This window comes from Neofelis nebulosa, chromosome 7, assembly GCF_028018385.1.
Source record: "Neofelis nebulosa isolate mNeoNeb1 chromosome 7, mNeoNeb1.pri, whole genome shotgun sequence".
Lineage (NCBI taxonomy): Eukaryota > Metazoa > Chordata > Mammalia > Carnivora > Felidae > Neofelis > Neofelis nebulosa.
The window spans coordinates 59,036,216-59,051,558 of record NC_080788.1 but is presented as its reverse complement, the minus strand read 5'-3'; the positions used below and the strand labels follow the sequence as shown (position 1 = coordinate 59,051,558).

The 15,343-nt window shown below is 40.6% G+C and overlaps 1 protein-coding gene across 1 annotated transcript; it reads left to right on the top strand.

The window, feature by feature from the left end:
* Nucleotides 1-5,950: 5,950 nt before the first annotated feature.
* Nucleotides 5,951-9,741, top strand: C7H15orf48 (chromosome 7 C15orf48 homolog). The gene is made up of 5 exons (XM_058737880.1): nucleotides 5,951-6,092; nucleotides 6,205-6,266; nucleotides 6,439-6,524; nucleotides 7,367-7,427; nucleotides 9,351-9,741. The coding sequence occupies exons 2-5, from the start codon at nucleotides 6,231-6,233 to the stop codon at nucleotides 9,417-9,419; spliced, it is 252 nt and encodes an 83-aa protein (XP_058593863.1). The 5' UTR covers nucleotides 5,951-6,092; nucleotides 6,205-6,230; the 3' UTR covers nucleotides 9,420-9,741.
* Nucleotides 9,742-15,343: the final 5,602 nt, after the last annotated feature.

Below are 15,343 nucleotides of genomic sequence, written 5' to 3'. Positions count from 1 at the left end.
TCAGAACTATTTAAGAATAGATTTCATGTATCATGCCCCTTTACCCCTTGATACTTCAGTGTACATTTTTTAGGATTTTATTTTTAAGTAATCTCTACACCCAACATGGGGCTCGAACTCAAAGCCCTGAGATTGAGTCTCATACTCCACCAACGGAGCTAGCCAGGCGCCCCTTCAGTGGATATTTCTTACAAATGTGATTATTTATTATGTAACCATGGTGTATTTATCAAGCTCAGGAAATTTAACATGGATACAATATTTTAATCTAATAAATTTCATCTATGGTCTCCACAGTAATGTTTTTCTAGTTACAGGATCCAGTCTCAGATCATACATTGCATTTAGTTATCATGTATCTTTAACCTCTTTAGATTTGTAACAGTTCCTCAGTCTTTCTAGACCTTGACATTTTTTAAGGAGTACAGACTAACTACTTAATAGAACCACTGGCTTCTGATTTGTGTTTGCCTGCTTTTGCATCTAGATTCAGGCTATGCATCACCAGCGGTGCACTGCATAAGTGCTGTGTTCTCAGAGATCACAGCTGGAGGCACGTGAGTCTGCTCATATTGGTGGTGTTGATTTTGATCACTTGTTCACAGGATTGTCCAATTTCTCCACGTATAGCTGTAATTTTCCTTTTGCAATCCTAAACAATTTTTAAGGAGCTAGTGATATGTATGTTTTTATTCCCTTTTACTACAAAAGTAATAGAATGTTAGAAAATACAGATAAACACAAAGAAAATACTTGGATATTTAACCTTTTAGACCCTTATGCCTGTGTAGATCTTTTTTTTAAAACCGAAAATGCATGGTATAGCTCTTAACTTGTTTTTCTCACCTAACAGTGTCTGTCTGGTAAGCATCTTACTGAGCCTTTCTTCACCAAGGAGGTGCCATACGAGATGCCGGAGTGTAAATGGATGAGATGGACATGCCGCTGTAGGCCGGCTGTGAGCACAGACCTCAGACAAATCATGCAGTGAATTAAGCACAATGAAGATGTGCTTCAAAACAAGTGTAGGGTACTGGAGAGCATAGTGCGTGACACATGCGAGTTATAAATGTCGGGAAGTTTCCTATTTTTTTTTTTTTAATTTTTAATGTGTATTTATTTTGAGAGAGAGGGAAAGAGCATGAGCAGGGGAGGGGCAGAGAGAAGAAAGAAAGAATCCCAGGCAGGCTCCGTGCTTGGGGTTTGAACTACGAACCAGGAGATGATTTGCTGAACTGAAATTGAGAGTCGACACTTAACCGACTGAGCCACCCGGTGCCCCTGTTTTGTTTTGTTTTTTTTAATGTTAAGTTATTTATTTATTTTTTTTTTAATTTTTTTTTCAATGTTTTTTATTTATTTTTGGGACAGAGAGAGACAGAGCATGAACGGGGGAGGGGCAGAGAGAGAGGGAAACACAGAATCGGAAGCAGGCTCCAGGCTCCGAGCCATCAGCCCAGAGCCTGACGCGGGGCTCGAACTCACGGAGGGCGAGATCGTGACCTGGCTGAAGTCGGACGCTTAACCGACTGCACCACCCAGGCGCCCCAATGTTAAGTTATTTTTGAGAGAGAAAGGGAGGGAGATAGGATCCGAAGCAAGCTCAGAGCTGTCAGCACAGAGCCAGATGCGAGGGCTTGAACTCACAAACCATGAGTTCATGACCCAAGCCACAGTCAGCCGTCCAACCAACTGAGCCACCCAAGTGCCCAGAAAGTTTCCTATTTCTGACTGGAACCAGGTCTGTTGATTAAGCAAAACCTCACTACTTGGGAATAATTAAAAGACCGGTCTTATTTATAGGCATAAAATAGAATGCAATTAAAATTATTCTAACAAACTGACCCCTTTTGAATAGTAGGGAAGACACCCAGAAACCTTATTAGAATTCTGACAGTTCATTCATGTTCTCTCTCAGCTACTGATTTTATGGGATAAGGCAGCCATTAAGGCTTCACCATCCTAGTCCTGAGACATCTTGGCCCTTAACTCAGACTCTAGCTATGGACTCCTTGTTTTCCCTAGAAAAAGTTTCTAGTGTCCAGACTGGAAATGTAGTACCTGCACATCGTTTAGAGGAGTTTTGATTTGAAAATGTCTTTTTAAATTGTAATGGTAACTTCTCAACAAAACTTTGGAAGCCCCCTGAGAACAAAAACCATGTGTCTCCTCTCATTGAAAAACTTGATAAATAATGAAGTCAGATCAAGGATTTCTTTGGATCAGTTTTAATGTGATTTGAAGATGGCTCTGGGCAACTTGTAAAAGCTGTGTTCTTAATCAGTGAGAAAAGAATACTTCAGCTTCCGAGCACCTGGGAAGTGTGAACAGCTTTCCCTATACACTGAGCTCAAACTCTTTTCTGAGCCACAATTAACAGCCATAAACAATATAGTGTACTCCCAGACATTCCAAAATTAAGCAAATGCAGTTTTTACTAAACCTGGTAACTAGGTAGACACTGAAGGATGGGCAGAAAGAATTTCAACCAAAAATATTTTTCTTATAAAGACTAAGCTGGGCTGATTAAAATCTAAGTTGAAATTCTTAGACTGGGAGCCAAGCAGCCATGGTTCAACACCCCTGTAAAGGGCATCAGCTAGAGAAGGTTCTAGAAGTTACTGGCAATTAAAGTGCAGTGGGGAGGCTTCCTGAAGGGATTATAGGCTTTGGAGCAGATGCGGACAGTGATGCTGGTGAGTGTCCTAAGTGGGTTCTTTGGGAGCTGCCAGAGTTTGAAGGGTGGGAGCTGTGCCTGCAAGTAATCCTGGAAAAAAACAAACTACATATTGACCTTGAAGCTCCCACAAGGTCAGTAAAATGGCATTAATTTAAAGGAAGGTAAGTGTGGTTGTCTGGGTCTAATTTTCATTGCCGCAAATAGAAATAAGCAGATCTTAAAGGTTATATGGGCACATTATATCTGTGTATATAATTTGTAATTTTAAAAACATTTTATTCTGAACATTTTCAAACATACAATAGTATAAAAAACTCCCACATACTTACCACCTAGACTAATTAATATTTTACTAAAGTTGACCATTTGTGTTTTTTTAAAGATGTTTATTTTTGAGAAAGAGAGTGCAAGCGGGGGAGGGGCAGAGACAGAGAGAGAGACAGAGAGAGAGAGAGAGAGAGAGAGAGACAATCCCAAGCAGCCTCCATGCTGTCAGCCTGATGTGGGGGTCAAACCCATGAAGCGTGAGATCATTGCCTGATGAACCCCTGCTTCATTTGGTTTTTTTTAGCAGAAATATTTTAAAGTAAATCTCAGTCAGGGTTCCTGGGTGGCTCAGTCTGTTGAGCCTCCGACTTTAGCTCAGGTCATGATCTCATGGTTCATGAGTTCAAGCCCCACATTGGGCTTTCTGCTGTCAGAGCAGACCAAATTTGGATCCTCTATCCCCCTCTCTCTGCCCCTCCCCAGCTTGCACTCTCTCAATAAATAAACGTTTAAAAACTAAATAAAGTAAATCTCAGTCATTATATTTCTCCCTTACAGGGCACCTGGCTGGCTCAGTTGGTAGAGCATGCAATTCTTGAGATTGTGAGTTCAAGCTCCAAGTTGGGCCTAGAGCTTACTTTAAAAAAAAAAAAAAAAAAAAAAAAACACAAAAAACCCCCAAAAAACAAAACAAACAAACAAACAAAAACAAAATTTTTTTCCACCTGAGTTGGGCGGCCGACTTAGGTTCAGGTCATGATCTCACAGCTCATGAGTTCGGGCCCGCATCGGGCTCTGTGCTGACAGCTTAGAGCCTGGATCCTGCTTCGGATTCTGTGTCTCCCTCTCTCTTTCTGCCCCTTCCCTGCTAACGCTCTGTCTCTGTCTCTCTCTCTCTCTCAAAAATTAAACATTAAAAAGATTTAAAAAGATGTTTCCCCCTTAAATATTTTCATATATAATCTCTATAAAGGGGGGGGTATTTTTTAACATAAACATAATATCATTATCACACCTAACAAAATGAACAATACTTCTTTAATATTCTTTCATATCTGGTCTGCATTTGGTTTCCTTAACTGCTGCCAAATAAACATCTTCACCTTTCGTAAGTTTTCTCAAAGACCGCCTTGGTGGAATTATTCACCTGCCTTTGGTAGCCACATCATGCCTGGGGTTATTTACAGGCACTAAATTGTTAAGAACCTTGAAGTAAGGGACTCATATCCTATTAATCTTTTAAATTTACTGTGCCCTTGTCCCCAGGTTAATGCCTAGATTACTACAAAACAGTACTGCATTTTGAAAAGAAACGGCATTGGCGAAGCAGTTTACAGACGTCAGTGAGCAAGGGCTACACTCTAATTTTAATTTGGGGGCCATAATACATTCTCGTAAAATTTCTTTCTTCCTCTTTCTTCCTTCCTCCTTCCCCTTCTCTCTCCCTTCCTTTTTCCTCCCTTCCTTCCTGGAAACACAAGACGCTTTTTAAAGAAACTTCTGACAAAAGTAGTTTTAGAAATCCCACAGGAGCATTAAAAGGCTCCTTTGATTCTATTCGAAACAAACCACAGAGAATTAATGTTGAGTTTTCTTTGATGTATTGATTACTGAACCGAACCAACCAGAAAATGTCTCCAGTTACAGCTCTGGGGTTACATAGGGAGAATCCTTATCAGAATAAGTGGGTGTGATGCTACATTTATGATCTTCCTTATATAAAACAAAACAGATATTTGCAAATAGTAATTACTATTTATTGATGTGCTTTACATACATTCTAACATTTTTTCCAACTGCCTCCCCTGCTAGGTTTGTTCCCATTTTACGGATATATAAACTGAGACTCATAAAGGTTAAGTTTCATTTCCTCAAAGTCCTTCAGCTAATGAAGTGTAGCAGGGGTGGGCTCTGAATTCTGGGCCATTTCACTGCAAAGCCGGAGCCTTAAACTAAAAGGGGGTTGAAACAGATCTTGGGTCTGATCATTTCCAGGGAACATGAAGGTGTTTCCCTTTTAACGTTAACTGGTAGCTTGAACCTCAAACAATTTAAAAATAATTGTTTTTAATAACTATTTTCAAATAACGGCGCTTGTTTTCTTGGCTTAATTGCAGTATCTAAGAGCGCCACCATGCAGAAAGAATAGGGGTGTTGGGTGTCAGACAGGCATGGGTTCTGATTACATTTCCGCCTCTTACTATGTGACTTGAGTATCTCTGAGCCTCTATATAACATACTCACCTTGTAAAAATGCCGAGACGATTCCGGCACAGAGTCTAGCACATGGGCTTGCTTTAATGGAGTTTTTAGCATTATTTCCGTGGTTTTGCAGCTGCCTGCATGCTCTGTGCAAGGCGAGACTGCTAGTTAAAAGGAGACTTCCAGACGACGCCAAGGACTGAGTCGACTCCGAGAAGGAAACCTTTCCAAACCTGATTCTCTCTGTATCTTCTCCCTCACCTGCTGATTTTTTCCATTAAAAAAAAAAAAAAAAAAAATGGGGGGGAGGGGGATGGAAATTAAAATTTTTTAAGGAACAAATCAGGACACCATGGGAGTTCTGAAGTGAATTTTACATTTAATTATAATTATCTCCATATGTGGAGATACATCTTATTTTAGAGCTTTTAATGTGATTGGATGGATTTTAATTTACCTGCCTGTTCCTGGGAGCCACACACCCCTCCATCCCTCTAGACCCCGGCTCTCCGGCTTCTTTTCCAGGCCTCCTTTTAGGGAGCTTGGTTTTCATCCAGGCCTTGGCCATCAGAGAGAGCTCCGCTTGTTCTCGGTGCCGCTCTCTTGCAGGCGCTGGGCCCGGCTGGGAGCAACCTGGGGCATCAACGCCGAGCCTCAGCTCTCTGGGCGGCAAGTAAGGACCACGCCGGACGGCAGGGGGCGCCAGCTCCCGCGTTCTGCTGCTGCGCGTCCTCCAGCTGGCTGTCCTGCAGGGGGCGCCCGGAAGCCGGGCGCCGGGAAGGGAAAGCGAGTCAGGCTCCGCACGCCCCCCGCCAGGCCCGCGTGACCTGAGCGCCCTGGCCCGGCCCATCATTTGCGGTCCGTATATAAAGTGAGGACGCAGAGGGCTAGTTCGGTTCGGGGCGTTTTCATCGTCCGCGCGCCGCTCTGCCCCGCCTCCCAGGTGAGCTGCCTCAGGCTGCCTTGGGGAGTACGTTGGCCGGTTGGAGCCCGCCAGATTGGGTCCTTAGTGGCTGAAGTTTTCAGCAGCATCTTGGATTTTTTTTTAATTCTAGATTTGGCATTCAACACTGAAGTCATCATGAACCTCTTCCAACTCCTGAGGAAAAAGAAGGAAGTAAGTTTTAAAGCAATTGAAATTCTTGACTTAAAATATTAATTTTTAAAGATGAAAAGATGGTGCAAATTTTGAAGAAAGTATATAAGATGATATATAGTTATTCTGTTATATGTCACATGTTTCACATTGAAACATGGGAATATTCACCCTCAAACCTGTTCTCTGTTAGCTTATTCCTTTGGTGCTGATCATGACCACAGCAGCGGGTGGAGCTTCGGCTTTTGCAGTATATTCCCTTCAAAAGACTGATGTGATGTAAGTAGCCATCATTTATACAAACGTTTTTAGCAGTGCTAGATTGACCTTCCGCATATGAAATGCATGGTGTTAGTTTCCTAGTTTTACCCCCAGGATAAGAATGTCAAATTGTCAACTTGGAGTTGGGACTGGAAAGCAGCCTGATATCGGAAGACCCTTGAATTATGATATTAATAGGATAAGTTTGTTCCTTGTATCTAAGTATCCTTTCATCCACTGACCCTCCTCTTCTTCAGCAAGGTTTGATTTTTTTTTTTTAACTTAAGTTTTGAAATTTAAAGTTCTTAAATGGCCTTTACAGATTCATTTGTCTATAGTGAACCTAACCTCAGCTCTGGATATAGGCAGGTAAAATGCCATGTATCCTGGAATATGAGGAAGAAAGAAACTTGAAACTGATCTTGGCCCAGTGCAGGGCTGGAGAGGGTGGTAATGCCAGGCTCTGGCCCAGGGGCCTTGCACCTCGGAGTTCACCATCTACAGAGTTCAAGCCCGGCCCCTCTGCCTGTCCCAGAAACCAGGGCAAGAATGTTTTTGCTTGCATTTATCCTGGCATTTCCACCCCCATTGCTGTTCAGCTTATGGGAACATTCTCCAGTTCAGCCCAATAAAAGGAATACAGACCTTTCACCCTGCAGAGGAATCGATCCTTAATGTTTGAGCCAAATCGTGAAGTTCCCTTAAGTAACCTTCCATTAATTTCATTGAACTAACAGATATATGCCTGTTTGTCAGTCTAGGTCTGTCCTGTGATGTCCCAGCATGTTTATAGACCCACTGTCAGAGTTGGTTTAAATTTACTTACTTTGATGTTTAATCAGCTTTCTTTTACTTTTTAGCATTGATCGGAAAAAAAATCCAGAACCTTGGGAAACTGTGGATCCTAATGTACCTAGCAAGGTATTGCTAAATTAAAAAGTGGTTTACATTTACCCCAAGCTTTAGTACCCTTGTCAGCAAAATGGATTTAATACCTTTCCCTTTTGGCACCTGGGTGGTTCAGTTAGTAAAGCAGCTGACTCTTGATTTTGGCTCAGGTCATGATCTAGTGGTTGGTGAGCTCAAGCCCCTCGTTGGGCTCTATGCTGACAGCGTGGAGCCTGCTTTGGATTCTCTCTCTGCCCCTCCCACACTCATTTTCTCCCTCTCTAAATAAATAAATAACTTTAAAAAATACCTTTCACTTTCAGGGTGCCTTTGAGTGTAGTGGTAAAGGGAGTGCCATGGAATTCTGGAGATCTAGTTCAAATCCTTGTTCCATTATTCACAGGTGATTTTGGACAACCTGGCCTTTCTGAGGCTCTCAGAATCTCTAAACTGGGCTCAATAATAGGATTCTACCTTGGAGTTAAGAGGATTAAAGAATGTAAAATACATAACGCCCTTTAGCATAGTGCCTAGCCCATAGTCCATACTTAAATATTAACTTTCATCATTATTGTAATATATTATCTCATTGTATCCATTGCTTATCTAAGGTTAATACAAGGTCTATTGTGATAAATAACAGGGGCTCCTGAAAACAGGAGTGGCGTTCTCTTTATGCAAAATCACCTAATAGTCGCTCATTCTTTTAAGACTATAGCAAAGACTTTTTTATATTTCTGAGTCTGTTGGAATCAACACTACTTAGATCTGTCAGGAAAGCTTTTTTTAAACAAAACTTTCAAATAGTTGAGTTTGACCTAGTGAGGGACATTTAGAATCTTTAAAACTACCTGCATCTCTAAGCAAAATAAGTCAGGGAAAGACAAGTACCATATGATTTCATTCATATGTGGAATTAAGAAACAAAACAAATGAGCAAAGGAAAAATGAGAGAGAGACACCAAGAAACAGATTCTTAACTATAGAGAACAAACTGATGGTTGCCAGAGGGTGGCGGGTGGGAGGATGGGCGAAGGAGGTGATAGGGATTACGAGCACACTTATCATGATGAGCACTGAGTAATGTACAGAAACGTTGAATCACTATATTGTACAACTGAAACTAATATAACACTGTAGGTTAACTATAACTGAAGTTAAAATTAAAATTTTTTAAATTTTTATTTATTTTTGAGAGTGGGAGAAGGGCAGAGAGAGAGGGAGACCAAGGATCCAAAGCGGGCTCTGCACTGACAGCAGAGAGCCCCTGATGCAGGGCTCCAGTTGACGAACTGTGAGATCATGACCTGAGCCAAAGTTGTTTGCTCAACGAACTGAGCAACCCAGGCGCCCTCCAAAAAATTTTTGAAACAACAAAAAAAAACCCTATCTACATCTCCTGTGTCCTGGGGTATGATATGTATGGGGTATGTCCTATGTCCTGTAACTGTGACGATAAATGAGAACCTCTGAATTTGAGTTTTTGGGAAGTCAAGGACTATCCACAGCTCTGTCCCTTTTCCCTTACTGCATAACTTAGATCATGTGTACCTTTGTCGAGTAATTACAATGAGGAAGTTTGGTTAAGAGCCTACTGTGTGCCAAGCCCTGTGCTAGAGCATTTTACATCCACTCACCGGGAGCAGACACACTTTTTGAACTTATAGTTCACCTAAAGCCATAGGAAGCTTAGAAATCTAGAACCTGTTATGTGAAAGTGGGCAAATGTATATGACCTTTCTTGATGATCCTATAACACTCAGGAACCCAAAGGCTTTTTAGAGCTCATATTACTGGTTTGTGCATGTTCTTAGAGATGGGAAGAAATGGTTCTTTGACTACAAATATTATGGTGATGCTCTTTCCAAAAGGGAGTGTGGACAAACCCTAAAAAGGGACATGAGGATGAAGGACAGATCCTGAAAAACATTTGTATTTTCCTTCTTTTTTTTCAAGCTTATAACAATCAACCAACAATGGAAGCCCATTGAAGAGTTGCAGAAGGTCCGAAGGGCCACCAAATGACCAGCTCTTGCTTCTTTCTTCCAAAGAGTACTCTATGAATCTAGTGGAAACATTTCTGCACAAACTAGATTATGGATACCAGTGTGCGGAAATGCTTCTGCTACATTTTTAGGGCTTGACTACATTTTTGGACTCTGGATAGGAATTATAAAGGTAGTGCAGCAATAACCACGTAGTTCAAAAATAAGTTTGTGTTTATTTTCTTGTTGTGAATTTAATGTTGCGTATTGAAATTTTTATGTTTATGATGCCTGAATATTTTCCTAAAGTGTATAAAGATTTGTAAACTAGATTGTCTATAATAAAATACTATTTGTGCAAGGTTTCTTAAAGATACATATTTAAATAGAGGAGAAAGTCTTTTTATGGAAGAAAAACATATTTTGAAGCATGGAGCTTCATTTTCTAAAACAGCATACAGTGCAAATTTGTGTGTAAACTTTTCTTCCAAGTTTATTCATTCACCAGAAATTTATTGAGCCCCTGCTGTTAGCTATGCCCTGTTCTTGTGCAGGTGAGATAAAGCAGTGAATAAAACCAAACTTTGGAAGGAAATGAATAAAAGATGGTAAGCACAACGAGGAAAATGAAGAAGATATGGGGGATGAGACTTGCATGACAATTGGGCTTGGAAGGAAGTGCTGGGATTACAACGTAGGAAGGTGGGGCACACCGAAACCGGCCTTGCAGATGCCAAGGATAACATGGTTCTCCCGTGAGGGTGGGGGAGGCGAGAATGGAGAGCTTTGCCCATGCACGATAGAGTCCAGGGCCACTCTTGACTCTGGCCAATGGTGACTTGGAGACTAAAGGTGCAACCAAACCCACATGTTCCTGGGCTCCCCGTTGACTTTTCTTAAAAATAGGACCAAGTATGGGGCGCCTGGGTGGCTCAGTTGGTTAAGTGTCTCACTCTCGGTTTCAGCTCAGGTCATGATCTCACAGGTAGTCAGTTCAAACCCCAAGTTGGGCTCTTGCACTCATAGCATGGAGCCTTCTTGGGATTCTCACTCTGCCCCTTGCCTGCTTGTTCTCTCTCTCTCAAAATAAATAAACTCAAAAATGGGACCAAGTAGGGATTGCTTTTCATTAAGTTATTTTTTTAAAAAGGAGGTATAATTTATTTAAAAAAGGAGCTATGAACACACCATAGTATTCATCCATGTAAAGTGCACACTTCATTGGTTTTTAGTGTATTCACACAAAATTTTACAACCACCTCCACCATCTGACTCCAGGATATTTTCATCACCCTAAAGAGAACCCTCTACCCATTAGCAGTCATTCCCTATTCCTGACCCCTCTGCTCCCAGCCCCAGGCAAACACTGATAAATTTAATCTTTATGGATTTGCCCATGCTGGACATTTCACATAAATGAAATCATACATTATGTAGCCTTTGTCTCTAGCTCTTTTAACTTAGCATAATGTTTTCAAGATTCATCCCTGTTGTGCCATGTGTGAGTATTTTATTCCTTTTTATGACTAATTTTCCGTTGTATGGATGTACCATATTTTGTTTATCCATCAGTTGATGTGGATTGTTTGCACTTTTTGGTTGTTACATCAGTAATAGTGCTGTGAACAGCCACGTCCAAGTTTTTGTGTAGCCATACATTTTCAGTTCTCTTGGGTGTTCATCACCTCTTTTAAATAAAGATGATGCATGCTTTTAAAATTTTCCATCTGAGGGGCTCCTGGGTAGCTCAGTCAGTTAAGCATCGAACTTTGGCTCAGGTCATGATCTCACGGTTCGTGGGTTTGAGCCCGGCGTTGGGCCCTGTGCTGATGGCTCAGAGCATGGAGCCTGCTTCTGATTCTGTGTCTCCCTCTCTCTGCCCCTCCCCTGCTCCTACTCTGTCTCCTTCTGTCTCTCAAAAATAAAGAAAAGTTAAAAAAATATTTTTTTAATAAAAAAATTCCATCTGAGGAGCACCTGGGTGGCTTGGTCAGTTGAGCGTCCAACTCTTGATTTCAGCTTAGGTCATGATCCTGTCATGGGATTGAGGCCCGTATCAAGCTCCACGCTGACCATGGACCTGGCTTGAGATTCTCTGTCCCTCTGCTCCTCTTCATCCCTCGCAGCTCTTTCTCTCTCAAAAAAAAAAAAATAATAATAATAATAATTTAAAAAATTGTTTTAGTTTCCATCTGAATATAATAGAAATTTGAGAGAAGGGGTGCCTGGGTGGCTCAGTAGGTTAAGTGGCCGACTTCAGCTCAGGTCATGATCTCGCGGTCCGTGAGTTCGAGCCCCGCGTCGGGCTCTGTGCTGACCGCTCAGAGCCTGGAGCCTGTTTCAGATTCTGTGTCTCCCTCTCCCTGACCCTCCCCCGTTCATGCTTTGTCTCTGTCTCAAAAATAAATAAACTTTAAAAAATAAATAAATAAATAAAACACAAAAATTAAAAAAAAAAAAAAAAGAAATTTGAGAGAAGGGCTAAATTCCTATCACCTTCCCAGCAATAAAAAATAACTAGCTCTTGCTAGAGACTTGGCGATTCTGAAAGGATTAAAACAAGACTACTTCCGCCAACCTTTGTGATTCCTTATTACCTCATTTTCCCAGATGAAAATCTCCAGTGGTTGATCTCACGGTATTACCCGTACCAATTAGGAAGCAAAATTTTATTTGCTTAAGTTTTTAAAGTGCACTATGGTACCCTTTAGGCAAATAAAAATGAACAACTTTGTGAAGTTTGGCCAACTAGGAGAACAAACTGCAGAGTGTTGTGTGAGGGGTAACCTTTCAACTTTAAAACACAAACCTGACTGAAATGCAGTAGCTTTAAGGGATGGGCATGGCAATGGAGGGTGGCAGGTTTGGGAGGAAGAAACCCCAAGAGCAATATTGATAATTAAATTTCAACACTGACTGATTTTATTTTTGCTTGTGTTCTTAGCATTTGCCCCAAATGTTTTATTTTGAAAATTTTCAAATATGTGGAAAAGGTGGAAAATCAGTACAAGGAATACTCACAACTTTTAATCAAACATTTTGCCACATTCGCTGTATCTCTCCGTATATTATTTTGCTCTTTTAAAATGAACTCTTTGAAGGAGTGCCTGGGTGGTTCAGGCAGTTAAGCATCCAACTCTTGATTTTGGCTCAGGTCATGATCTCATAGTTCATGAGATTGAGCCCCACACTGGGACAGTGTGGGGCCTGCTTGAGATTCGCTCTTCTCTCTTTCCCTCTCTCTGCCTCTTACCCGCTGTGATCTCTCTCTCTCTCAAAATAAACAAATAGAAATTTAAACATATAAATAAATAAAATGAACTCTTTGAAAATGAGTATACACCTCATAAAGCTTCTTATACCTAATACATTATACATTATACATTATAGTATATATATACGTATATGTATATATATGTATATATATATATATACATTATACATTATAGCTAACTGTAATACCATTACCATTCCTAAGAAGATTCACACTAATTCAATTGTATCACCCAACATACAATCCATTTCCATTTTCTCTAATTGTAATGTCCTTTATAGCTGTATTTTTTTTTTTGAGAAATGAAAACATTTTATTTCTGTCTTTTTTTTCTATAATTTATTTATTTCTTATAATTTACATCCAAGTTAGTTAGCATATGGTGCAACAATGATTTCAGGAGTAGATTCCTTAATGCCCCTTACCCATTTACCCCATCCCCCCTCCCACACCCCCTCCAGTAACCCTCTGTTTGTTCTCCATATTTAAGAGTCTCTTATGTTTTGTCCCTCTCCCTGTTTTTATATTATTTTTGCTTCCCTTCCCTTATGTTTATCTGTTTTGGATCTTAAAGTCCTCATATGAGTAAATTCATATGATATTTGTCTTTCTCTAATTCCACTTAGCATAATACCCTCTAGTTCTATCCACATAGTTGCAAGTGGCAAGATCTCATAATATTCCATTGTATATATGTACCACATCTTTATCCATTCATCCATCAATGGACATTTGTGCTCTTTCCATACTTTGGCTATTGTTGATAGTGCTGCTGTAAACATTGGGAGGCACGTGTCCTTTTGAAACAGCATATCTGTATCCCTTGGGTAAATACCTAGTAGTGCAATTGCTGGGTCGTAGGCTAGTTCTGTTTTTAACCTTTTGAGGAACCTCCATACTGTTTTCCAGAGTGGCTGCACCAGTTTACATTCCCACCAGCAGTGCAAAAGTGTTCCTCTTTGTCCACATCCTCACCAACATGTGTTGTTGCCTGAGTTGTTAATGTTAGCCATTCTGACGGCTGTGAGGTGGTATCTCATTGTGGTTTTGATTTGTATTTCCCCAGTGATGAGTGATGTTGAGCATTTTTTCATGTGTCTGTTTGCTATCTGGATGTCTTCTTTGGAGAAGTGTCTATTCATGTCTTCTGCCCATTTCTTCACTGGATGATTCGTTTTTTGGGTGTTGAGTTTAATAAGATCTTTATAGATTTTGGATACTAACCCTTTATCTGACATGTCATTTGCAAATATCTTCTCCCATTCCATCAGTTGCCTTTTAGTTTTGCTGATTGTTTCCTTCACGTGGAGAAGCCTTTTATTTTGATGAGGTCCCAAGAGGTTTGTTTCCCTTCTGGAGACGTATTGAGGAAGAAGTTGCCGCGGCCAAGGTCAAAGAGGTTTTTGCCTGCTTTCTCCTCGAGGATTTTGATGGCTTCCTGTCTTACATTGAGGTCTTTCATCCATTTTGAGCTCATTTTTATGTATGGTGTGAGAAAGTGGTCCAGGTTCATTTTTCTGCATGTCACTGTCCAGTTTTCCCAGCACCACTTGCTGAAGAGACTGTCTTTATTCCATTGGATATTCTTTCCTGCTTTGTCAAAGATAGTTGGCCATACATTTGTGGGTCCATTTCTGGGTTCTCTATTCTGTTCCATTGATCTGAGTGCCTGTTTTTGTGCCAGATAACTGTATTTTTATGTCTGGAATCCAATTCAAGATTCGCTTGTTGCATATGATTGTTAGGTCGTTTGTACTGAGTATTTGACAAATATGTGGTCATCAAAATGACTCCATAGGAGCATTGTAGAACTGTTATCTCTATAGAGTTTGATCTGGATAAAATACTCCTGGATGTGGACTTCGAATTTTCAAAATTTGAGATATAATAATGTTTTCATGTAATTTAAAGAAATTTAAGAAATTGCACATGATTGAGCATCCACTATGTGGTAGGCATGGTGCTGGCCTCAAGAATCTGGCATAGGAAAGGCTCACACTTATGAACAAATCAAAGCAATACAGTGACCACACAGCAAGGATAGAACTGAGCATAAGGTACAAAAAAAAGCTTCCCTAAAAAAAATTTAAAAAAATTAAAAAAAAAAAAAAAAACTCTGCCCCTCCCCTGTTCATGCTCTGTCTCTCTTTGTCTCAAAAATACATAAACGTTAAAAAAAAATTTAAAAAAAAAAAAAAAAAAAAAAAAGCTTCCCAAAAAACGCGGATCGCTGAAAGACTGATCAGTCTGGCTTCTTGAAAAACCAATCATTGGAAGTCAGCAGTTCAGTTGAAGTAGAGGGGCATGTTTACCAAGGCACAGAGGGCTAAAATAGCCTATCTTCCAGGAACTTGAAGTCGGTTAATGTGTGGAATTTAATATCGGAGTGTAGAGTGGGATGCATGGAACATGTAGGGCCCTTTATGCTATTATCCTGCAGGCACAAAGGAACCAGAAAAGGGTTTTAAGCTGTGGAAGGAGAGAATGCACTTTACTTAATGGGGCGTTGGCTACGGCAAGTTGAAGTAGGGCGTGCACGCTGGAAGGGACTTTGTGGTTGGAGGCCAGAGACCAGCTGCTGCCAACGGTCTAGGGTGCAGGTAGTGAGGGCCATAACCTTTGCCTTGGTTAAAGCAATGGCAGAGAGAATAGAAAAAGAGAGGGTGCGTTTGAGGGACATTGATGAGAAG

Bases quoted from the DNA above. Each gene is read 5' to 3' on its own strand.
- C7H15orf48 (XM_058737880.1), top strand. From the start codon at position 6,231: ATGAACCTCTTCCAACTCCTGAGGAAAAAGAAGGAA. The intron at 6,267-6,438 runs GTAAGTTTTAAA...GTTCTCTGTTAG, and splicing joins TCCTGAGGAAAAAGAAGGAA to CTTATTCCTTTGGTGCTGAT. The intron at 7,428-9,350 runs GTATTGCTAAAT...TTTTTTTTCAAG, and splicing joins ATCCTAATGTACCTAGCAAG to CTTATAACAATCAACCAACA.